Consider the following 24,910-nt stretch of genomic DNA (forward strand, 5'->3'; position numbering starts at 1 on the left):
TGTGGTTGGTTTGAAATGTGGACAATGCATCAAGGATATGCTTAAAGGATCATTAGTTTGGAATAATTAATGTCTTGGCCAAATTTTTTTGGCAAATGAGTTAGTTTTGATTATTGGGTTTGGTCTTTTTTAGTTTGTTTTTACACTGTTCTATCTCTTTTTATAGATGAATTGATCGATGCAAGAGAACATCCATTTGTGGCAGGGGGAGTTGCTCTTATAGCTAGCCTTCTTCTTATGCAAGGTATGGATTAGATCTGATGCATTTTTTTTTATTTTCTATTTTTACCCATTGACCTCTTAATTTAATTATGCATCTAATACTTGTCAGAGAACAATTAATTAAAGCTCCCATCTCATGAAATTCAAACTTCTACCAATAGTGGGAGGATGAAACACCTTTTGTTATTCGAAAACAAAGAGAAAAATTCAGCCAAATGATGGTAGCTGATTTTGAATTTTTCCCTCAAATGTTTTACACCTACGTGTTTCATTGTATGGCATTTTGCAATAAATCCAATAATGTGTTTCTAATCTCAATATGGGGCAATGAAGATATAAAACAATTTGTAGATCCATATAGCCAATGCCAACTAATACTGATCAAGGTTTTATTGGGTTGAGTTGATGTGTATGTCTGCACAACTTCTCTTCTTTCTTTTGGATGAAAACAAAGAAAATGTTCAAGAAGAGAATGAAAGGGAGTTTTTATCACATTTATAGAAGGCAATTGCATTAGTGCAAGAGGCACAATAGAAATTTTAGCTTTTAGTTCAAGCCGGAGCTTGTGGCTTCAACTTAACTTAGAGATGAAAAGTGGATGAATTCCTCCTAGGAACCAAAAAAGGCCATGTTGACTTTTGTTTGTTTAGAGGCTATTGTATGATGTGTAGGCTAGAGGCTTTGTTTGCTTTTTATTTTTTATTTTTCTTCTTGGAGGACTTCTTGTTCTTTGGTTTCTTGTACTCTTTATTTATTTATTAATAATATTCTCATTCTTTTGTTGGCAATCAGAAAAAAAAAGCCCATTCTCCATTGCTAGTCCTCAAAATTGAACCATGTGTTTTGATTCCATTTATAGAAGGCAATTGCATAAAGGATTGCATTAGTGCAAGTCACAATAGAGAAATTTTGGCTTTTAAGTTCGAGGGGGAGCTTGTTGCTTCAACTTAGAAATGAGAAGAATGACTGATGACAGATTGCTAAGAACCAAAAAAAGGCCATTCTCTATTGGTGGTCCTCAAAATTGAGTCAAGTATTACAAGTCTGGGGTTTTTGGCTTTGAGATTTTGGGAGTTGTTCCCTTTCCTTTTTGTATACAAAAGACATTCCTTTGGTGCCCTTTTTTTGATTAATGATAAAAAATGTAAGTTTTTCCTATTTTAAAATGTATCTACTATGTGATGTTAAGTAGTAATCCAATGTTATTTATGAATGCTGAAGAGGATGATTCTTCAGCTCGTGAACGAGACTTTTGATGATTGTGAGGCTCCTAATGACCAGATGACCAGACATAAGTTTTGGTTGTGGAACATGGACGTAGTTGTGGCTTTCAGAGATCCCTAACCTTTCTAGGTTTTGAGGTTCCTTGGCTTTTCATATAATGGCGGATGTCCTAAAGCTTTTTACAGGGTAAGGGTTTTCTCGGAAGTCTGCAAGGTGGATCTAGGAAGCTAGAGTGTTTTAGTTTGAAAAATGAAGATGGGAACTCTTGTAGGTTAGGGCTCGTAGTTTGTGTAAAGTTGATGTGTTGTTCGTACTTGAGTTTGATTTATGGGATGGATCACTAGGTTTCCCAAAGGTCTTGATGGATTTTAGCATAGGAGGAGAACGACAGAAGAAAAGTCAACCATGGTGTTTCTTCAAGTAGCAAAAGGTCGTCAATGGCCGTACAAGGTGATAAAAGTGAAGTCGTAGAGGAAGCAGAGTGATTGCTATGCAGAGGTGGCCTTCTCTTTAGCAAATGATTTGGATAGATGCCATGTAAGTAGGTTGTGGAAAATTGAAGGCTCGGTGCCAAAGGCTGAATCTTTGAGTAGTTGAGTTTCAAAGCTTTGGAAAGGGTTGATAGGAGTGAGAGGTTTTGGATTGGATTGGAGTGGAGTGGAGCCTTTCACTTATTTGTGTTCCCTTCGAAGAGGTTGGACCAATGAATCTTGGAAGGAGAATGGAGCTTTGGAAAGAGAATGCCAGTGGGTAGCTGTTATAGGTCAGTTGCTAGGCTGATTGCTTTTGGGTTATAGGATGATGTCTATTCTGGCTCATTTGTGGGATAATGAAGTATTCAAATCTATTGGAGAGTTTTGGGTAGGTTTCTTGATGGTAGATGACGATATTACTTGATAGGGACACTACAGGTTGGCTCATATCAGGGTTAGAGGAGACAGGTGAAGGGTTCCAGCTGTTGTAAGGGTTGGGTGGGGACTGATAAAAAAAAAAGGGGTTGGATGGGGTTGGATGTAGATATGTTCTACCATTATGGTAGGAGTTGGGACCAAGAACATAGTATATATGGTACTTTGGAGGTGATTTGCAATTGATTAGGGCGTTGGAGGTGATCAATGAATACCAACAAAATTTATTTATTTATAATATATATTTACAAGGACAATGATACTTTGTAGGATAGGATGTTAGTGTCTGAGAAATGACATACTTGTAAAACTAGTGTAGTTGAGATTGATGTAAGGATACTTGGATGTGTGGTAAAACTAACAAAGACAAAATTAGAATGATTATATTGGTCAAATGATTTGAGTTGTGGCAATTAAAGATAAATTGAGAGAGAACATGCTAAGATGGTTTGGTCTTGTACAATATGATTACCATAAATGGAAATGTTAGTAGGAAAAGACCTAAAACTAACATGGGAGGCGGTAGTACGAAAAGATATGAATTTGTTTGATTTCATTGACCATATATCCTTGACAGAGCAAAATTGTAGAAAAGAATTCTTGTAGCCAATCCCACTTGATTGGAACACCAGGCTTTGATACTAGGCCCATCTTGAAGGACTTTGAGTTTAATGTAGGGCCCTAGTAGTACTGAAGGTGTGGGTGGGGGAAAAGCCAGTTCAAGGAGTTTTTTATTTAGGCTGAAGGCTAACTTGGGTTTTGCGCAGAGCCCAACACTGTTTACTGAGACAAGTGGAGCTCTCTCTCTTTTTGGAAATGATTTGGACTATGAGCTTGTAGGGGATTCAATATTCTTTGAGAGCTGGAATGGACAAGGACAAAAGGGTTGTTGGTAATGTGGTGCTTCATTGGAACAATTCATGCTTAAAGAATAGAGGGGTGATGGGTTGAAGTGCTTCAAGTATTTCTTGAAGTTGGCAGCAATCCTATTTGCCTTCATTGGCATCCATTTTTTCTACAATGGTGCCTTTCTTGGGTATGGGTTCAATCATGACTTCTTTCAATTGAAGGTGGTGCATCGACCTCAAAATCTAAGGAGGCTTGTTACTCGTCTCCTCTAGGTTTTAGGGAGGGCTTTCATGAGGATTGTGGGGTGGTTGCTCATGATGGCCTGTGTTTTTTGGACATTGGTGGCGAGGGTTCTATGGCGATTGTTTGTAGTTATGTTGACATTGTAGGTGCTGTTGAATTGTCATATGATCTGATCTATGACCTGGTTTAGTGGGGGGTAGGGGCAACTAATATACTTATTAGAACTCAGAAGGGGTCAAGAGTATGGGATAATCGACTTCGGAGGGTATGTTGTACCTATTTGGCCACCATATTGCTCTTTTGCCTCCTAAAAGGGGTGGGCTTGTGGTTGTTGAGGGTGGAGCTACGCAGGAAACTGGTATCTCTTTTGCCTCCTGAGAGGGGTGGTCTTGTGGTTGTTGGGGGTGGAGCTACGTAGGAAAAATGTATCTAATAGGGTGTGTTATAGTCGATTATGCTATGTTTGAATGATGATTGTATATTCGATTATGCTATGTTTTATGGCAATCCATGTCATTCATGTATATATACGAATTAGAAGGAAAGAATTCAAGATTCATTAGTTAAAATTGATGTATTATTGATTGATATCTAATTGTTTATTTTCTGTCTATTACAAATGGTTCCTTATATAGTTGTAGGTGTAGTGGATGGTGGTAGTGGTGTAGTGGGTTAGGTTTAGTGGAGTGGGTTAGGTTTAGTGGAGTAGGTGAGGTGGTAGTGGTGGTAGGTGATGGTAAATTCTAACAGCCCCCCGCAAACTCAAGGAGGATAGAAACTAACCAACTTGAGTTTGAAGAGAGGAACAAAACAAGAAAATACAGAAAAATAAAAAAGGATAGGAGACACTGTATGGTCGTGTCAGACCATTGGTGAAGACACTGAATGGTGGTGTCATAACGTTGTAGAGGACACTGTATGGGGGTGTCATAACGTGGTAGAGGACACTGTATGGTGGTGTCAGACCGATGTAGAAGACAGTTTATGGGGTCATGTCGGACCGTTGTAGAAGACAGTTTATGGGGTCATGTCGGACCGTTGTAGCAGACAATGTTGTGACAGTTGTGGTGACAGTTTACGGAGTCTTGCTGGACCCTTGTAGAAACTAACCGGAATTAATGTCGGGACAGTTTACAGAGTCTTGTCGGACCCTTGAAGGAGCTAACCGGAATCAATGTCGGGACAGTTTACTGAGTCTTGTCGGACCCATGTAAAAGCTAACCGGAATCAATGTCGGGACAGTTTACAGAGTCTTGTCGAACCCTTGTAGAAACTAACCGGAATCTATGTCGGGACAGTTTACAGAGTCTTGTCGGACCCATAAAGGAGCTAACCGGAATCAATGTCGGGACAGTTTACAGAGTCTTGTCGGACCCATTAAAAAGTCGCACCCTCAAAAGGTGCGCCCAATTTTTCAAAAGGCGTGCCATCAAAAGGCGTGCCCAATCCATAAAAAGGCGTGCCATCAAAAGGTGTGCCGGACATGATGGCGAGGCACGTGAATGTCTTGGTTGGCGTGCCCGTTTGTCGTCTGGCGTCAAGTGGCGCGCGATACGCGTGGCTGCCTTGGCTATTTAACCAAGACGAAGGCTGAAGCTGAGGCAGAAGCTGAGACAAAAAAACTGAGAGAAATCTCTGAAAAATTCTTCGTTTTGCTGAGAAAGATACTTTGTAACACTCTGTAACACTTTGTTGCCCAGAAAATGGCCTCGTCCTCGTCTTCCCGTGGACTGCTCACCCTTTTTCCCGACCTCAACGAGTCAACAAGAGAGAGAACTGGTGCGGTGGCACTGGAACCTCAACCAAGCGCCCCGGAGTTTGCTCCGTTGAACTTTCCGATGCGGTCGGTGGAGCAAAAAATGGCTGTGCAAACTGATATTGAGGCCAATCAGTATACTCTGAAGTCATGCGTGGAAACCATGACTGCGGTCACAAATTTGTCGCACCGGCTGCAGAGTAGGACAAATGAGGTGCAGCAGTTAAACGCCCAACTGGCTCTGCTCCAACGCATGTATAAGGATGCGCGAGCAGAGATGAGTGTGCTAAAGGCAGAAAACAAGGAGCTGAAGCGGAAGGCCACCGTGATGTTCCGATTCGGAGGTTTGCCGTATGCTGCAGTGGAGGAGCAGGGAGTAGTGATCGTGCCCAGTGGAGTGGGAAACACGGAAGCAACACCGGCAAGGGCCGCCCAGGACGGAGGCAAGAAGAAAAGACCGGCGGCAGAGTAGGTCGGTGGGTGGCCGTCTGCAGAAAAGAAAACAAAGCTGTTGTTGTTGTGATTTTTTGTTTTTTTTTTTGTTTTTTTTGTTTTTTTTGTTTTTTTTTTATGATGTAAAATTGTGATCGGGGTTGATCGGTGAAAAGAATAAAAGATGGTTTGGTGTGCAAAGCTATATGGGTATGAATGGAATTGGAAAAAGATTAAAAATAATGTGAAAGAAAAATAAAGAAAGAAATAATAAAAATATATTTGAATAACGAAAAATATATTAAAAAATATATATATACAATAACGAAAGTGGGGAACAAGGAGTGCACCAATAAGTTTTATAAAAAAAAAAGTTTGGGCGGTGGATGCAAAGTGAGGAGAGAGAGTGTTGGGCTGTGTGGGTGGAGAATAAAGAAAAGAATCATACAGCTGTGTGTGTATTGTATGGCAGACAAAACTGAAATTCAGTCCACCAATTTAGAAAAACAGCCACCATATTGATCTGCCCCACGTTGAGAACAAATTCCCATGGACTAGACATCTTTGCAGAAGACACAAAACAATCTTTTGAACAACTTTCGGCTGGAAAGTTCAATACCATACAACAAAACCAGTTGTACACATACCTACACGGTATTGCACAACCACCCATGAAACAAAGCCCACCGCAGATAACATCTTTCATAACCACCCAAAACTCAAATGTTGCAGAACCACCACATAATGCTCGTAACCACCATGGACAACGTTCAACAACTCCGGCGAGCAGCCCACTGCAGCGAAGCAGACCGATGTGTTGACGAAGAAGTTACCCCTATCCGAGAACGCGATCCCGAAGCTGAACCCGTCGGACTTCTGGATCGTGGTGTCCGCGCACGGCATGTACACCGGGTTTGAGTCGCTTCTTGACTCGGCCAAATACATCAGCAACGAGAGGATTAGAGCTGCGAAGACGATCGAGACTCTCGGAGCAGCCATTGTTGAGAGCTTCGCTGCTGTAGACGGCGGTGGTTTCAGGAGAGTGAAGGTACGTGTAGAAAATTCTAGCGGACTAGGTTGAGGTCCGACGGGCGGCCAAGGCGAGGTTGCCGCCCGCCGGTGAAGCGAAAAATACTAGATTCTTAACCTTGCTCTGATACCATGTTAAAATTGATGTATTATTGATTGATATCTAATTGTTTATTTTCTGTCTATTACAAATGGTTCCTTATATAGTTGTAGGTGTAGTGGATGGTGGTAGTGGTGTAGTGGGTTAGGTTTAGTGGAGTGGGTTAGGTTTAGTGGAGTAGGTGAGGTGGTAGTGGTGGTAGGTGATGGTAAATTCTAACAAAGTTACATAAGGTACAATGGTCCTATGTACGATCGACACCTTACCTTTCCCCTATTAGATTTTTATTTTTTATTTTTATCAACGATTCTTAATAAAGGAAGCTAACAAATTCGAACTCTCAATTTCTACACAACAAATAACTCAATGACAGTTTTTACAATAAAAGTAATAAAAAAGCTCACCTCAGAGAAGGGGGGGGGGTGATAGTAAAATATTCAATGTTGTAGACACAGAAAAAAAACTTACTTTTTCAATGTTTTGAGTCTTTGAAAGTAAATATGGAGAGAAAAATGCACATGATGGAATACAATGACCCTAAAGACCCCTTTCTGGCAAACAAAAAGTCCAAAAATCGAATTCAACAAATCAAAAGTGAATGTATTGATTCACGATTCAATAATTTAGTTTTGTAATTCACCAATTCTTTTACGATTCTTAGCTATTTGTAATTCATGCAACCTGTTTGTATCGAATTGTGATATTCTAAATAATAGAGATTAGGAGCCTTTGGGGTTGCAGGTTTGTGGATTGGCAATCTTTGGGGGTGGTGGGGATGCAGGAAGTATTTTGTTTGTTTTGGGGCGACCAAATATTGGTGGAGAAGTTTGATTGTGAGAAGGGTTGCTTTACGGGGTTATATGGCCAAGTGGCTGGTGGGAAGGAGATGTGGTTGTAGCTTTCTGACTCAATTTTTAGATTGGAGGACCCATGGTGTGCGGGCGGTGATTTTAATATGGTGCAATATCCTTCTGAAATGTTGGGCTGTGCCTAGTAGGTCAGATTGATGAGGGAGTTTTTTAATTTTATTGATGATACCTCTTATGGGGATACCTTTATGTGATTTGGTAGTCAGGAGGAACCAACCATGTTTCAGATTGACAGTTCTGGTTTCTCCATATTGGGAGGAGCATTTCTCCTAGGTTGTGCAATCAGTTCTTCCTAGAACTGTTTAAGATCATTGGTTGATCTTGCTTGATTGTGCATGTATTAGGTGGGGGTGAAGTCTTTTCAGATTTGAGAATATGTGGCTTGAGCTAGATGACTTCAGGGACAGTTTCGGGTTTATGGGATGGCTATTCAATAGATGGATTCTCTAGTTGGGTTCTAAAAAAAAGTTGAATTGCTAAAGAACAACTTTAAGAGCACGTTTGGTATGATGGAATGGGCTGGAATGGAATGCCCATTCTAGCTTTACATTCCCTTTCCCTTGTTTGCTACAGTTTCCAACAAAATGTTGGAGTGCCTATTCCTTCCTTCAACCTAAGGAATAGTCATTCCATTTCATTCTATCATAAAATTACCATAAAAGATTATCAATTAGCTACCACCACCATTCCCTTTTGGTACAACCTCTTTCCACCACGCCGCCACTACCATCGCCAATGCCATGACCACCACCTATTGCCACCATTATCACCACTGCTGTCACCACCACACCAATACCTTACCACTACTACCATCACTTTCACAAAATCAAACCACCACCACCACCATCAAGAAAACCACCACTCTACTACCGTTACCCACCACCGCCACCACGACCTACCACCGCCACCACCATCCTACTACCATTGCTCTCACCGCCACCATTGCCACCACCACTACCATGACTTACACCATCACTTCTACAACTATCAACATTATTATGATCTATATGAATTTTTAACAAAATAAAAAAAAAATAAATAAATAAAAACTTATTTCATTCTATTAGTTTAATAGGTATAACCAAATATGAGAATGAGAATTATCATTCTATTCCTATGTGAATCCATGTTGGCAACCAAACAATGGAATGGGAATGGACATTCCATTCCATTCAACTTTGTATTCCATTCTCACTCTTATTTCATTCCCACTTCATTCCATTTCATCGTACCAAATATGCTCAAAGATTTGGAATGTGTAGGTGTTTAGTAATTTAGGAGTCTGGAAGTGCAAGTGTTATCAAAGATTCATGACTTGGATGAAAAAGAAGGGTTAACAGGTGGAGGATTTTGCTACTAAATCTACTGTGAAGGAAGAATTAGAAGGATAGCTAAAACGGAAGAGGTTAGTTGGAGGCGAAATGTGATGACCCGAAATAATAAAACTCAGATCCAGGTGGAAAAGAGTGAAGAACCTAGATTGAGGATAACAATAACAGCAATTTAACAATGTCACGGGTTCGAAGACAGATAAGGTACAAGATCAATATTGATGGAATAAATAACTCGCTCTTCAAAATTTTCATGTATTCCATACAAAACATGACTTTACAAAGACACATTTAACCTATATTCATCATTCTCAATGGCATGAATATATGGCATGTGTGTGTATTTCTATCATCAAAATAAAGCAACATCATCTTGCCTTATGTCTTACACAAGTAAAAGAGGGCATTCCCTCTATCAAATATGAGTGCTTGGCTAATTATAAGAAGGGTAAATTACATTGATGCCTCCTGAGATTTATATTTATTACAGTTCTCCCTCTCACCTTTTGGAAATTGCATCCCCTCCCTGTGGTTTAAAATTTTATTACAGATTGCTCCCTCAGTTAGTTGACTGTTAAGTCAACTAACAGATTTTGCTCATGTCAGCAATTTAATTTTTTTAAATACCAATTTTGCCCTCACTAGGTAAATTACATTGACACCCCTCACATTTTAGAATTACAATCCCCTCCCCAAGGTTTAAAGTAGCATTACCAATTGCTCCCTCGGTTAGTATTAGTTGAAAAAAAAATTCATTGAAAAAAAAAATTAATTGGGAAAAAAATTAATTGAAAAAAAATTTTGTTAGTCAAATTTTTAAATTTCTTTTTAAAAACCAATGTAAACTCATTTTTTGAATTTATGTTTTTTCCTCAAATTTATAAATTGAGACAACCATTTAAAAACCAAAAAAAATTATCAAGCAAGTTTTTATCACAGTTTTTTAAATTTTTGTAAATATAAATTGAAAACTGAAAACGAAATGGTTACCAAACAGGCATAAGACGGTAAAAATGTCGTAAAATTAACAAATAATTAAATAAGTTACCAACGTAAGAAATGACTTATCAAAAAAATCTTAAGCTATGTATGGTTTGATTTTTAGAATTTTTTTAAAAAAAAATTAAAAATTAATTTGGTTAAGAAATAAAAAATAAAAAATAAAAAATAATTATCATTTTTATATAATTTTTATCTTTCGAGTGGTTAGAAATAATTTTTTACAAATTAAATATTTCTCTTCATATTTATTTTTATTAAATTAGTTTTTTTTTTAAATGTCGAGGGGGGGATCCGTATTAAATTGAAACCTTAAGGGGTGTCAATGTAATTTACCCTTTAAAGCATATCTAAAGGTTAAGGGTAAATATGTCATTTTAACTTAAAAGTTAACACCGTCAAATAATTACACTGACAAGGGGGCTCAGTGTAATTTTCCAAATGTGAGGGGGAAACTGTAATAAATATAAACCTCAGGGGGTGTCAGTGTAATTTACCCTTACAAGAATACACATATGGCCCTAGGCCCTACACAAAACAAACAAAAAAGACATTCATGTTTAGTAATCCGCTAGCCTCATCATTAGGGTGGCGGAAAAAAATATTAACCATGAAGGGCTGAACCAAAGTCCAGTAGAGAAATGGGCTATAATCATGATGCAATGTGATATAACATGTAAATTTTTAAAACCTTGTCATTTTCAACTTCACAATACCATAATAAATAATCAAAATAATTTTTGTAATCAAGTTCAAATTGAGACGCCACAACAATGAATCCCTAGGTCAATATCTGTCAGTGGTTCTAAAATACATGAACCACCAATAATACTCCCACTTTATCGGTTATTAGTCGGAAGCTATGAAGCACGGACACGTCTCTGGAGGCAGCGTATGGGTGTCGGACACGTGTCGGACACGGACACGCGTCGGACACGCGGTAGACACGTGTCCGACACTCGACCTAACGTGTCCCCTTTTTTTTTTGAATTTTTGCAAGAGGACACTCTGTCGGACACGCAAACAGAAAGAAACCCTAACCAGACCTAACCTATTGAAGATAGAGAGAGACAGAAAGAGAAAGAGTGAGAGAGGAAGAACCTGTTGTAGCCTAGATCGAGGCTAGATCGAGTCCTCTTCGTCTCTGATCGAGGTATTTCTTTCGCGTCGCTGTTCGTCTCCTCTCTCTGTGTTCGTCTCTCATCGTCTTCGTCTCCTCTCTCTCTGTCCATCTCTCTCTGGTCTCGCCTCTCGCTCTCTGATCGTCGCCGTCGCCTCTCGCTCGCCGTCGCCTCTCGCTCTGTGTTCTCACCGTTGCCTCTCGCTCTCGCTCTCGCTCTCTGTCTCTCCCTGTTTTTTTGTTTCTCACTCTCTTCCCTCTTCCTTATTGCCGTGTCTGGCTCTCCCTCTTTATTCTTTTTTCTTTTTTCTTTTTTATGCCTTTCTTTTGTAAATAAATACAAATAATATATTTATTTTTTAATTTTACATATAATAAATAAAATAAATAAATAAAAATAGTATATATTTTTTAATTTTACATATAATAAATAAATAAAAATAAATAAAAATAGTATATATTTTTTAATTTTACATATAATATATAAAAAAAATTATATATATTGAACGTGTCCCTAGCGTATCATGTCCCCTATTTTTTAAAAATTTACGTTTTTACGTGTCCGTGTCGTGTCCGTGTCGTGTCGCGTGTCCGTGTCCGTGCTTCATAGGTCGGAAGGAAAGCGGTACGTACTTCTGCGTAGGTTTCCGGTCTTTCATTATGGATACTTTCGCCAGCTTAATTCACCAAAATATACTACTTGGATTCATTACTCATACCAATCATAATAATATGGTTTAACAATAGTTCAAGTTCACAACCATGCAATCCTCCACTGATTGCCAACATGTGCACAAAAAATCTCTATCAAGCTCAACATTTCACAATATAAGGAATTGCCTCAAAGCTTTCATAAACATAGTTACATTCTTATGTTTCAATTTTCAAATTCCCAAAATAGGTTCAACTCAGAATATTCATCCCCAATTTCTCATTTAAAGGTTTTATTTCCAATTTCCTCAAATTTGTAGAAATTCATGTAATTTAGGGCTTCTCCAAGAATTAGGGCTTTTCACATCCAATAAAAGTAAACAAGGTATTAATAGTTCAAATCATAGTTCTAAGAGGATATATCAAGAAAAAGATTTGAACAAAACTCAACTCTTCATGCAAGACATGCAAATCTTTCATAAAGATTATACCATACATATTTAAACAAAAGCAAGAAAATTCCTACCTCAATGAAGAGAAGAAAACGCTAGGATCTCGAAGTGGTCCAAATGAAAATATACCCCGAAGAGAATGTAGCCCTTAGTATGCTCTACAACCGTTGTATTTGAGTTTTTGCCAAACTCCACCTTGAAGTAGATCAAATCGCTGGTCCAATGTAGGCCGAAGGATGAAGGTAGATTGGGGTTAAGAACTATTGAGGGCTGGAATAGGACTGTCATGGCTGGTTCAAACTTGTGATTTCGATAGGCCAAAAAGCTTTTACAGCTAGAGGGCAGGTTGGCTTGAATGTATTTTTAGAGAGAGAAAATGTAAATAGAGGAAGGATAGAATCGGAGAAGGAAAGGAAAAAAAGAAAAAAAGAAAAAAAAAAAGAGAAAAACACACTAAACAAATTTTTGGACTGGCGATCAATCACAATGACTGAGTGATCAATCACACTCAGATGGGAGCAATCCCTTATTGATCGGTACATTCTGCTCAAAATTTCAAATTGAAGCAATAGATTTGCGATCGATTGCCTTTTGATTGATATGCACTGTTCAAAACCCAACAATTTATCTTTGCAAAGCGATTGATTGCCCAAGGAAGTGCAATCGGTCACACTCCCAGAAAATGCAAACTTTCCCCCTGTTTTTCACTAGTGTGCAACGTAAATTCACAATATCAAATCTTTCAATTCAATTAATTAAGCAACGTTCTAAGTTCCTGAATGATTAATGACCTCTAATTATTCAATGTTTAAGGGTCGGTCGGGTTAGACCTGAGTTGTCACATAGAGATTGAGACAACTGTGGCTTAAAGAGGGGGACGAGAAAACTTTTCGCATGGCTAATACTGAGGGGAAACTTAATAGGAAAATTTTCTATCAGAAATAACAATTTCTCTTCATAGGAGGTTAGAGGGGGCATTGTGAGTTTTTATGAGCATATTTTTGAGGAGTCTTGTAGTTAGAACACATGGAATACATGTATACAAGTTATAGGGAGAAATGTCTTCTCCTCTAGCCCCAGAACTTCTTATATAGGCCCTCTAATTATTATAAGCAAACACAATATCTTATTTCAAGTACAAACATTCTGTTGCTTTTTTAAGTACAAGCATAAGACATCACATCCAGCCTTACACCTAAGCTTATGACATACTACTACTCCTTTATTCTGGGTACCACACTTGCGCAATGGGCATCAGTCAGTTTCAAAGGAATCATCTGAGCTGGTTGCATTGCCTCATTGGTTAATATTAACCCTCTAGGTCAGATGGTCAGGATAATCAGGGATATTGTTGTACTCTTGTGATGGGTTCTGGCTTTTCCAGTTTTTTGGTGTTGAGCCATGTCGGTTGGAGAGGCCTTTTTCTGAGGTGTTTTGTGCTTCAAAATTTATTTGAGTAGTGAAAAAAGTTTCGGGACCTGATGGGATGACTCCTTTTAGCACTGTCGGGATGTAGTCAAGGAGGTGGTTATGGGAATGGTCAAAGTATTTATTACATTGGCCATTTTTGAGAAGAGCCTTAATGGTCCATTTATCGCTGTGATTCCTAAGAAAGGGCTTGTGTAGGATATTGAAGATTTAAGGCCCATCAACTTGCTTGGTGAGGTTTAAAAGTTGCTAGCTAAAGCCTTAGCCACATGTCTCAAAGATTTGTTGTCTTCAGTGGTGTAGAGTCTCATAATGCTTTTGTGGGTGGGAGGGAAGGGATTGGGGGGAAGGAGATTTTGGATATGGTCTTGGTTGCTAATGAGGTGCTAGATTCTAGATTGAGGAGTTGTCAGCTAGGGATTATTTATAAGTACGATATTGAGAAAGTGCATGACCATGTCAGTTGGGATTTCCTCCATCATTGTTTGGAGCAAATGGGGTTTGGGCAAAAATGGAGAGATTGAATAAGATTTTGCATTTCCTTTGTTGGGTTATCGGTTTTGGTGTATGTTCTCTGGCTGGGTTTCTTTTGGCAATCGAGAGGTATATGTCAAGGTGACCTTTTATCTCCTTTGCTGTTTATTTTGATTATAGAGGTTCTTTGCAAAATTGTGGAGAGAGGCGTTGAGGTCAATCAACTTGAGAGCTTCCCTATCGTGGTCTCCCATCTTCTCTATGTTGATTTTGGGGTATCTTTGCAATGTGTTGCTTGTTTTGAGGCAATTTAATGCTTAAAAGTGAATTTGGTGGAATCTATTCTTATTCCGTCTGGGGAGGTGGCTCACGTGGAAGCTTTGGGTGATATTCTTGGTTACAAGGTTGATTTCTTTCCTTCTTCCTATTTTGGTTGTATGCTAGGTTTCTCTTTTAAAGCAAGGTTAGTTTGGGATTCGATGATAGAGATTTTAGAGACTTTTGGCAGGTTGGAAGTGCACTAATTATCTAAAGATGCAATATTGAATTTGATTAAAAGTACCTTGTCCAACCTCCCCACTTAATTTATGTCCTTGTTCATTATCCCAATTTTAGTTGTGAAAGAGGTTGGAGAATCACAATGAGACTTCCCTTGGGGAGGGATCGGGGAAGAGTTCAAGTAATCATTTGGTAGATTGGGATATTGTGTGCACGCCGTTTGTGGAAAGGGTCTTAGGTGTTCTTAACTTGCCATTTTTAATTAGGTGCCATTAGGGAATTGGTTGTGGAGGTTTGTGAAAGGGAGAGGTATTGGAGGAAAGAGATGGGAGTGTGAGTATAGGTGTTATGGAAAGCCATTCGGAGGGGATGTGATTGCTTTTCCCGTCACATTCAGTTTATGGTGGACAGTGGGGAGTATGTGAAGTTTTGGAGACATAAGTGGTGTGAGAGGAGTGAGCCATTGCCCAGTGAATAGTAATGCAATAAAGTGGTAAATGAATGATTTTTAATAAAACCAAGCACAAGATCATGTTTCAAACATAATATAATTTTGTTAAGACAAAACAAAGCTTAACTTGCAAGCTGGAAATTTGTGTTAATGTATATAATATGATAGTGGTGTTGGTGAAGGATAGTGGCATGTATAGAATATGATAGTGGTGTTGGTGGTAGATAGTGGCATGTATATAATATGATAGTGGTAGATAGTGGTAATATATAATATGTAAGTGGCATATAATGGGTTATAATGATGTTTGTAATATCTCCTATATAAGGAGTGTCATTTGGTCTTGTAAGATAAGAAGTTTTGAATATAAACAGAAATATATTCCTTCTTCCTCATATTTTCGGAATTCTTCTTCCTCATATTTTCTAAGTTGGTATCAGAGCAACAAAAAACACAGCAGCCCTAAAACCGTCATAGCCATGTCGGAAGTCACATCCGAAACCACTTCAACCCCTGCCACTGCCATTCCGGTGAAAACGTCCAACTCTCACTCTGTCCAAATCACCACCATCCGCCTAAATGGTGATAATTTTCTCCGCTGGTCACAATCTGTCCGGATGTATATCCGTGGGCAAGGAAAGATCGGTTACATCACTGGTGACAAGAAGGCTCCTGCTGTTAATGATCCGCTGTTCGACAGTTGGGACGCTGAAAACTCCATGGTTATGACATGGTTGGTCAATTCCATGGAGGAGGATATAAGCTCTAATTACATGTGCTATACTACTGCACAAGAATTGTGGGATAATGTTAGTCAGATGTATTCTGACCTAGGAAATCAATCTCAAGTTTTCGAATTAACTTTGAAGTTGGGAGAGATTCGTCAAGGAGATGATTCCGTCACCAAATATTTCAATTCGTTGAAAAGGTTGTGGCAGGATCTTGACATCTTCAACACATACGAATGGAAATCGGTTGACGACTGCAACCACCACAAGAAAACTGTGGAAGACAGCCGTATTTACAAGTTTCTTGCCGGCCTCAACATTGAGTTTGATGAAGTGCGAGGAAGAATTATTGGCAGACCTCCTCTCCCATCCATTGGCGAAGTATTTGCCGAAGTCAGAAGGGAAGAGAGCCGAAGGAGCGTCATGCTTAAGAAAAAAAGTACTGGTGAATCAATTGAAATTTCTGCTTTAATTAGCGATGCTGCGGCCAACAAGGCTGCAAATTACCAGCGCAGGTTTGATGATAAGCCACGGGTCTGGTGTGATTTTTGCAACAAGCCTCGCCATACACGCGAAACGTGTTGGAAGATCCATGGCAAACCTGTCAACTGGAAAAGCAGCAAACAAGGAGAGAAGAATCGTGGCTTTCCTACCGCTAATGAAGCCGATTCAGGTCCCTTCAACAAAGAGCAGATTGATCAACTCTTAAAGCTGATAAAATCCAACTCCTCATCCGGTACTCCTAGTGTTTTGTTGGCACAAACAGGTAGAAATCCTAAAGCCTTCTCTTGCCTAAACTTCTCTCCGTGGATCATAGATTCCGGTGCCTCCGATCACATGACTAGTTTTTCCCATTTATTTAGTACCTATTTCCCTTGTTCTGGTCATGACAAAATCAGAATAGCCGATGGTAGTTTTTCACCTATTGCAGGAAAAGGATTTATTAAACTAACTGAGAAAATTAATCTCAATGCTGTTCTTCATGTCCCCAACTTAGCCTGTAACCTTTTGTCTGTCAGTAAACTATCTAAGGATTCTAATTGTCGTGTTACATTTTTTGAATCTCATTGTGAATTTCAGGACCAGAACTCGGGGATGATGATTGGGCGTGCTAGGATGCTTGAAGGTCTTTACTACTTTGATGAAGTACCTGTTAGTAATAAAAAAGCTCAGAGCTTTAATAGTACTAGTTCAATCTCTGTTCAAGAAAAAATAATGCTATGGCACTATAGGCTAGGGCATCCTAGTTTTCTTTATCTGAAACATTTATTTCCAGAATTATTTAAAGGGATTGATTGTTCTTCTTTTCATTGTGAAAGTTGCATTTTTGCAAAATTTCATCGCTCTACTTATTTGCCAAAACCTTACCAGGCTTCCAAACCTTTTTATTTGATTCATAGTGATGTTTGGGGCCCTTCTAAAATCACTACTCTTTCTGGTAAAAAATGGTTTGTTACATTTATTGATGACCATACCCGCTTATGTTGGATTTATTTGATGAATAAAAAATCTGACGTGAAAAATTTATTCACAAATTTTTACAATATGATTGAAAATCAATTTCAAACCAAAATTGGTATTTTACATTCTGATAATGGAACAGAATATTTCAATGAGCAGTTGGGTGAGTTTTTGGAAAAAAATGGAATTTTTCACCGATCTACATGTCGGGATACCCCTCAACAAAATGGCATTGCAGAACGAAAAAATAAGCATCTACTTGAAGTAGCACGTGCTATAATGTTTTACATGCATGTTCCTAAATATTTATGGGGTGAAGCAATTTTAACAGCCTCTTATTTGATAAACAGGATGCCTACAAAGGTGTTAACATACAAAACACCTTTTGATTGTCTCAAAACTTTTTTTCCTGACACGAGGTTGTTTTCTGATTTACCCGCCAAAGTTTTTGGATGTACTGCTTATGCTCATGTTCCCAGTCAATTTCGTTCAAAACTTGACCCCCGTGCTATAAAATGTGTTTTTTTGGGTTATTCCTCAAACAAAAAGGGGTATAAGTGTTTCGATCCTCAAACCAAGAAATTTCATGTGAGTATGGATGTGTCATTTGTGGAAACAAAATCCTATTTCCCCAACACTTCTCTTCAGGGGGAGACAAGTGGAGTAGAAGACCGTTTTTGGGATATTTCTATCCTGCTGCCCAATGTCATTTATCCTACACAAAAACCACATCTGTCTGATAATGATCACTTAGGAGAACCAAGTTCTATGGTGCCTAGTCAAGAAGATTCTTGTTTAGGGGGAGAAGTATTACAAAATGATCTAAATCCTGAGCTTCAGGTTTATACTAGGAAGCGATTTCATCTGAGGAATAATGACCCGAATGTCCATCCTAATGACCCGAATGTCCACCCGAGTTCTGGCATCGAAATTTTAGGTAATCCTATTCCTTCTATTTCCGACCTTGATGTTCCTATAGCAATTAGGAAAGGTGTCCGAAATTGCATTAAACATCCTATTGCAAATTACCTCTCCTATCAAAGACTGTCTAAAAACCATAGAGCTTTCACATCTAGGATTTCACACTTGTTTGTTCCAAGGAATATACAGGAAGCATTGGATGATCCGAATTGGAAATTAGCAGTCATGGAGGAGATGAATGCTTTAAGGAGAAGTGGTACTTGGGAGATAGTTGATCTACCCAAAGACAAGAAAACAGTTGGGTGTAAATGGGTGTTTACGATAAAATGTAACGCAGATGGAAGCGTTGAGAGATACAAGGCGAGACTGGTGGCTAAAGGCTTCACTCAAACTTATGGGATCGACTATCAGGAGACGTTTGCTCCTGTTGCGAAAATAAATTCCATCAGAGTACTGTTATCTCTTGCAGTAAATTCAGATTGGCCTCTACATCAACTTGACATTAAAAATGCATTTCTCAATGGTGATCTTGAAGAGGAGGTGTTCATGAGCCTACCGCCGGGATTTGAGCAGAGACTTGGAAGCGACAGAGTATGCAGATTGAACAAGTCATTATACGGACTCAAACAATCACCAAGAGCGTGGTTTGAACGCTTTGGGAAGGCAGTTATCAGTTGTGGCTTCTCGCAGAGTCAAGCAGATCACACAATATTTTATAAACATTCAAAAAATAGTAAAATTGCAATTTTGATTGTTTATGTTGATGACATCATTTTAACTGGTAATGATGAAGCAGAGTTAGCAGCCCTCAAAGAGAAACTCGCAAAAGAATTTCACATTAAGGATCTGGGAGCCCTCAAGTATTTCCTCGGAATGGAATTTGCAAGATCCAAGGAAGGTATATTCGTTAATCAGAGAAAATATGTTCTTGATCTCCTTGGAGAAACAGGTATGCTTGGTTGTAAGATGGTGGAGACTCCGATCGAGCCTAACTTGAAGTTACAAGCTGCTAAGGCTGAAGAAGTCAAAGAGAGGGAACAATATCAACGACTTGTAGGGAAATTGATTTACTTGTCTCATACGCGGCCTGATATTGCCTTTGCAGTCAGCATGGTAAGTCAGTTCATGCACTCACCAGGGGCAGAGCACTTTGAGGTCGTTTATAAGATCTTAAGATATTTAAAAGGAACTCCAGGGAGAGGCTTACTGTTCAAGAAACATGGGCATCTTCAAGTTGAAGTATACACAGATGCAGACTGGGCAGGAAGTGTTACAGACAGGAGATCAACATCCGGATACTGCTCCTTTGTAGGTGGGAACCTAGTTACATGGCGGAGTAAAAAACAGAATGTGGTAGCTAGAAGTAGTGCAGAAGCAGAGTTCAGAGCTGTTGCCCATGGAATCTGTGAAGTAATGTGGATTAAAAGAATTCTTGAAGAATTAAAGCTTTCTCACCCGACACCTATGAAGGTCTATTGTGACAACAAAGCAGCTATATCTATAGCTCATAATCCAGTTCTACATGATCGCACAAAACATATAGAAGTGGATAAACATTTCATCAAGGAGAAAATCAATGCTGGCATAATCTGTATGACCTACCTTCCAACAGGTGAACAATTAGCTGATGTGCTAACGAAGGGACTACACAAGAAGCAATTTGATAAGCTGACTAGCAAGCTGGCTATGGAAGATATCTTCAAACCAGCTTGAGGGGGAGTGCTGGAAATTTGTGTTAATGTATATAATATGATAGTGGTGTTGGTGAAGGATAGTGGCATGTATAGAATATGATAGTGGTGTTGGTGGTAGATAGTGGCATGTATATAATATGATAGTGGTAGATAGTGGTAATATATAATATGTAAGTGGCATATAATGGGTTATAATGATGTTTGTAATATCTCCTATATAAGGAGTGTCATTTGGTCTTGTAAGATAAGAAGTTTTGAATATAAACAGAAATATATTCCTTCTTCCTCATATTTTCGGAATTCTTCTTCCTCATATTTTCTAAGTCTTTGTACATTATAAGGGTGTCTTCTCAAACGTGCTTGTCCTACACAAAACATGAATAAAGCATTGAAAGCAACTTTACTTGTAAGTCCTTAAATCAATTTGAATGCTCTAACTTAATTTAGTTTTTCTTAACCCCTTAGACTATTCAAGGCTTACCTAAGCTTAATTCAAGTTCTAAACAAGTGCATAACAAATGTCAAATGCAAGCATGGGAATGGCCTAATAAGCAAACAAGGCTTGAAAAACATTGAAATGGGTTTATGCAGGGGTCTTGCGCGTGCGGGGCTTAGGGGCCGCATGTGGGGTTATTTCAGAATGGTTTTTGGTGCTCAAAAAATTGGGCTGTGCAGGAGCCACAACCGCACGTCGTGCGGGTATGGCTGTTCCAGTGCAGTTCGAAATTTCCCTTTTGTTCTTGCTTTCCTCTTCTCGTTTCCTTGACTTGGGACTTTGAAAACTTATTGAACAACATGCAAAACTCATAGAAAAACACAGAGACAAGACTCCTTTCAAAACAATAACATCAAAACATGGTTTAATTTGGAGGTTCATGGATCTAGACATGAGATTTTATTAAGTTCAATTCTTTATTCAAACCCTTCTCTTCTACCTTTTGAAAACAGAAATTAAGCTTGCAAGGCTCATAGAAATCATATGAAAACATGAAGATGAAGCTTCTTATGCATCAAGAACACCAAAATCAAGATCGAAAATGGTGAGAATCATGACTTCCAAGTGTTTTTAAAGGCTCAAGGCGCTAAAGGTCTCTCGGGGCCTAGGCGCAAGGCGAGGTGCGGGTCTTAGTAAAAAATAGATAAATTAACATAGACTAATCATTTATAGTATTAAGACTATTTTTTTAATCACAAGTTTGGGGTTTTTGAACCATATGATGCCCACCAATCAACTACAATAATTACTAGTTAGAAATAATTTTTGCCAAGTATTGAGTTTTAATAAAAGTATTACTAAGAATAAGTTCTACGAGTCTATAATATATTACCTGGTGCCTTTGTATTTCTTTGCCTAATCGCAACAGGCTTGCCAAAAAGGCTCACTGCCCTCGTATAAATACTCATCTCATTAGTGATCAAATCTTGAATAGTGACATCCGGGACAAACCTTTGCATGCATTCATAAAATCCATTCATCACTTCATGATCTTTTTGCACCTCTACGCTTTTGGGTAAAAGAATCCTGGGTTAAGAAAGTGCGCAGCTGAATGTAAAGGCCGATGCAATTGGATATCGCACCTTTTGTCGATGATTTCGAAGATTCATTATATTTCTCTTCTTTATGATTAAACGAACTTGCAGTGCATTCTTTTGCCCTGTCCATTGCCTCATAAATGTATCCCATGAGAGGTTTCTTCTCGGTATCAACCAATCTAAGCACTTGGACGAGAGGACCTGAGACCTTATGGGCCAACACAACATTATTCCAAAATGAAGGCATCAACAAAGTATGTGCCATTCCTTTACCTTGTGGCTCCTTTGCCCATTTGCTTGAGGTCTAGTCTTCGGAGGTGACCATCTTTCTCAAATTGGTTTTTTGTTGATGCATCCTAGACAAAGTCAGAAAGGCGGTTGCAAATCTAGTTTTTGCAGGCTTGATCAAATTCTTCATATTTGTATAGTGCCTCATCATGTCTAGCAACGTAGGCTGATTGTAAATGTAGCCATGTATTGCAATACCCCTTTCAAATGTCTTTTTCAGTCGGGGTATCTTGAAAATGTCTTCTAACATCTAGTCCAAGCAATGAGCAGCACATGGTGTCCAATACAAGTGTTCATACTTGGCTTCAAAAAACCTCCCTATAATGTAACACAATTAAAAAGAATTATTATTTTCAAGTTTTTAAATTTTAACTACAAAACAAATTATGAGTAAACAATTTTGAAGTAAGAAAGGAGGAAAGATTCTTACCCACCAACACATTAGCTGTAACACTATTAGTGATAACTTGCACCACATTCTCTTTTCCAACTTTCTCCACAAACTTGTCTAGTAACTCAAATAGCTTTCTGCCCATCCTTTAAATAGCTAGAAGCATCAACCGACTCAACAAACATTGTTCCTCTTGGACAATTTACCAAAAAGTTAATCAATGTCCTCCCTCTCTTATCAGTCTAGCTTTCAACCATTACGGAACACCCGTATTTTGCACAATCCTCTTTATAATTCTTCATCACATCTTCAGTATGTTTCACCTCTTTTTTGAGTTGGGTAACCCGCACTTCATGATAAGTTGGTGGCTTCATACCAGGACCATATTGCCCAATGGCTTCAATCATTGGTCCAAAACTCTTATAACTTACAGCATTGAAAAGGATACCAGCATCATACATCCACCTTGCAAATCTTTGCATTGCTTGAGCTCTCATTTCTTTTCTGCAAGGATCATTCTCATCAATTTGTGTTTGCTTCCCTTTTGCTTGGTCTCTTTGATTTTTTACCACTGATTTAGGATTGGGTGTCAAGTAAACATCCATAGGCCTTTTTCTCTTTGTCATTTTTTATTTGGATTTGGATGAACCTTGGCTGCTACTTGTCAACTTACGGCGTTGATTGACATTGATCTCAACAACATCATCATCTTCATCCTCATCTTCCATGTCCATGTCATCGAAATCAAGCAACATGTTTCTTCTTTTTGCGTCTTCTTTTTTGACATGAACTCTCTAATCTCTTCTCTTACATGAGTTGGACACTCCGGGCAAGCAGTGACATTCTTATAACCTCCCACGAGGTGTTGTTTCACCCAATAAACACCTCTATTTGATACTTTACCACAAAAATTACGCTCAAAACTAGTTTAAATTATTAGGCTCTACCAAATGGGCATGTTGCCACACCGAATCTTTTCTATTACTTTCAGATGTCATTTTCTACACAACAAATTTAATAAATGGAAAATAATTTCAGTGTATTGTAATGTGTGATTAATTAATTATTTGTAATTTTTTTTCCCTAACAAAGAAAGGAAAAATAATTGACCAACATCACAGCAAAGGGAAAAAAAAAAACAAAAAAAAAAATACTAACAGAGACTAATAAAGTTTTATTTATTTATTTATTTTTCTTCTAATAGGGACTCAACTCAAAGAGAGAGGAAAGAAGAAGAAGAAGAAGAAGCGGAGAGAGTCGAAGTCAAAGTCAAAAAAAAAAAGAAAGCAAGTTGATAGTGAAGCAGAAAAAAAAAAAAAAGCAACCAGCGAAGAAGAAGATGAAGAAACGCTGACCTGATGAATCGAAGTCGAAGTCGAAGTCGAGAGATAAGCCCAGAGAAAGAGACAACACAGATTTCTTCTTCGATAGATTAGGGATTTGAGTCGTATACTGATTTGGGTTGTGTTGTGTTGTATCATATGAGTTGTAATCCTATGTGGTTGGAGCCTCTCCCACACAGATCACAGCCGTTAGATCAGAATAAAACCCCTTAGGCTCGCGCCTTGAGCTTCGTTGTGCTTGGTCCAAGTGGCGTCGAAGGTGCACGACTCATCAAATGCACCTCGCCTTGGTCCCCTTTAGGCGCACTCCTTGCGCCTCGCTGCGCCTTGTGCCTAGGCGCGCTTTTCACAACACTGTGACTATGTAGCTTGTTCTTCAACCTTTTGTACTTCTCTTCGTTCTTTTCCTTATTTCTTCACTAATAACTTAATTAAATCTTAGTTTCTTTTCAATCTTCGACAATAGGTAGGATTACTACAAGAATTAGGCTTGAAATCTTACCTTAGGATGATTAAAAGATGGATTTTTGGTTGATTCTTCAAGGTTTCTTCTCCGCTCTGTCTTTCTCCTCTTCTTTCTTCTTCCTTCTCTTCTCTTCTCTTCTATTTTTATCTTTTCTTCTCCCTCTTTCTAGTGAAATCTGATTTCACTCCCTGCATTTGGCTTATTTAAAGGTAAGACAAAAGCTAGGTAGGACAAAGTTGGACATTTGTACAAAAGAAGAGATGTGTGTTTCACCTATGTGTATGCTTCACCAATTTTTCTAATTTCACTTGCTCAGCTTAGTTAATCAATTTTAGTTATAATTAGTCTTTAGTTAATTAAGATTTAACTTAATCTTGCTTAGCTTAATTAATCTCAATTAGGGTTCACTAATCCTACTTAATTAACACTGCTCCTGATTAGCAAAATGACGTATAGTATTAAAATGACAAGTACATTAGTCTAAGATCTTTAAGCTCCTCGATTAGTGCATGGGCACATCCTAGTAGCCACAAATTCTAAACTTAAGGTATCCCCTAACTCTTAATAATCTTCAAGTGTTTCTATTCTTAAGTTTGTCTCATCAAGGCATGTTTTTCACTTTTAAATTTCTGGCCAATTGTATTCATCTTCTAAGGTTTCATCTTATCAATTCATATATCTATCTCTAGGGTATATTAAGCTGATTAAATTAAGGTAAGTATTTGGTTATGTCATGTAAAAATACTTTTGATGTAAGCTTGCTATGCTCAAAAGGGTGATTAGTTCCTAAGTCTTAACAGTTGATAGTGGGATTCTCATGTTCAAAGTTACCTAACTACTCATTTTTAAGCTTTTCCTTAAATATTTGTGTGGTAAGATGGTAAATTTGACTTAGGGTATTCAAGGATAGGTAATAATATAATTATAGCACGTGGCGTCCTTTGGGGTGTTGCATTGGGGGAGCTTTTGGATCTGAAGTGGCGTTTTTATGCCATCCGTACTGTAGATGGGGGTGATGCCCAATGAATGAGGAACAATTCAGGCCTTTT

General features: G+C 38.4%; 1 protein-coding gene across 1 annotated transcript in view; it reads left to right on the top strand.

Moving 5' to 3' along the window:
* The window catches only part of LOC114313382 (RGS1-HXK1-interacting protein 1), a 41,927-nt gene that overhangs the window by 11,526 nt on the left and 5,491 nt on the right, over positions 1-24,910 (top strand). Inside the window, exon 3 of the mRNA XM_082911158.1 lies at positions 167-244. Coding sequence (XP_082767284.1) covers positions 167-244 — 78 coding nt within the window. The remainder of the gene's footprint in view (positions 1-166; positions 245-24,910) is intronic.

Source organism: Camellia sinensis, unplaced genomic scaffold (assembly GCF_055761805.1).
Source record: "Camellia sinensis isolate YWXY unplaced genomic scaffold, ASM5576180v1 Unanchor1, whole genome shotgun sequence".
Classification (NCBI taxonomy): domain Eukaryota; kingdom Viridiplantae; phylum Streptophyta; class Magnoliopsida; order Ericales; family Theaceae; genus Camellia; species Camellia sinensis.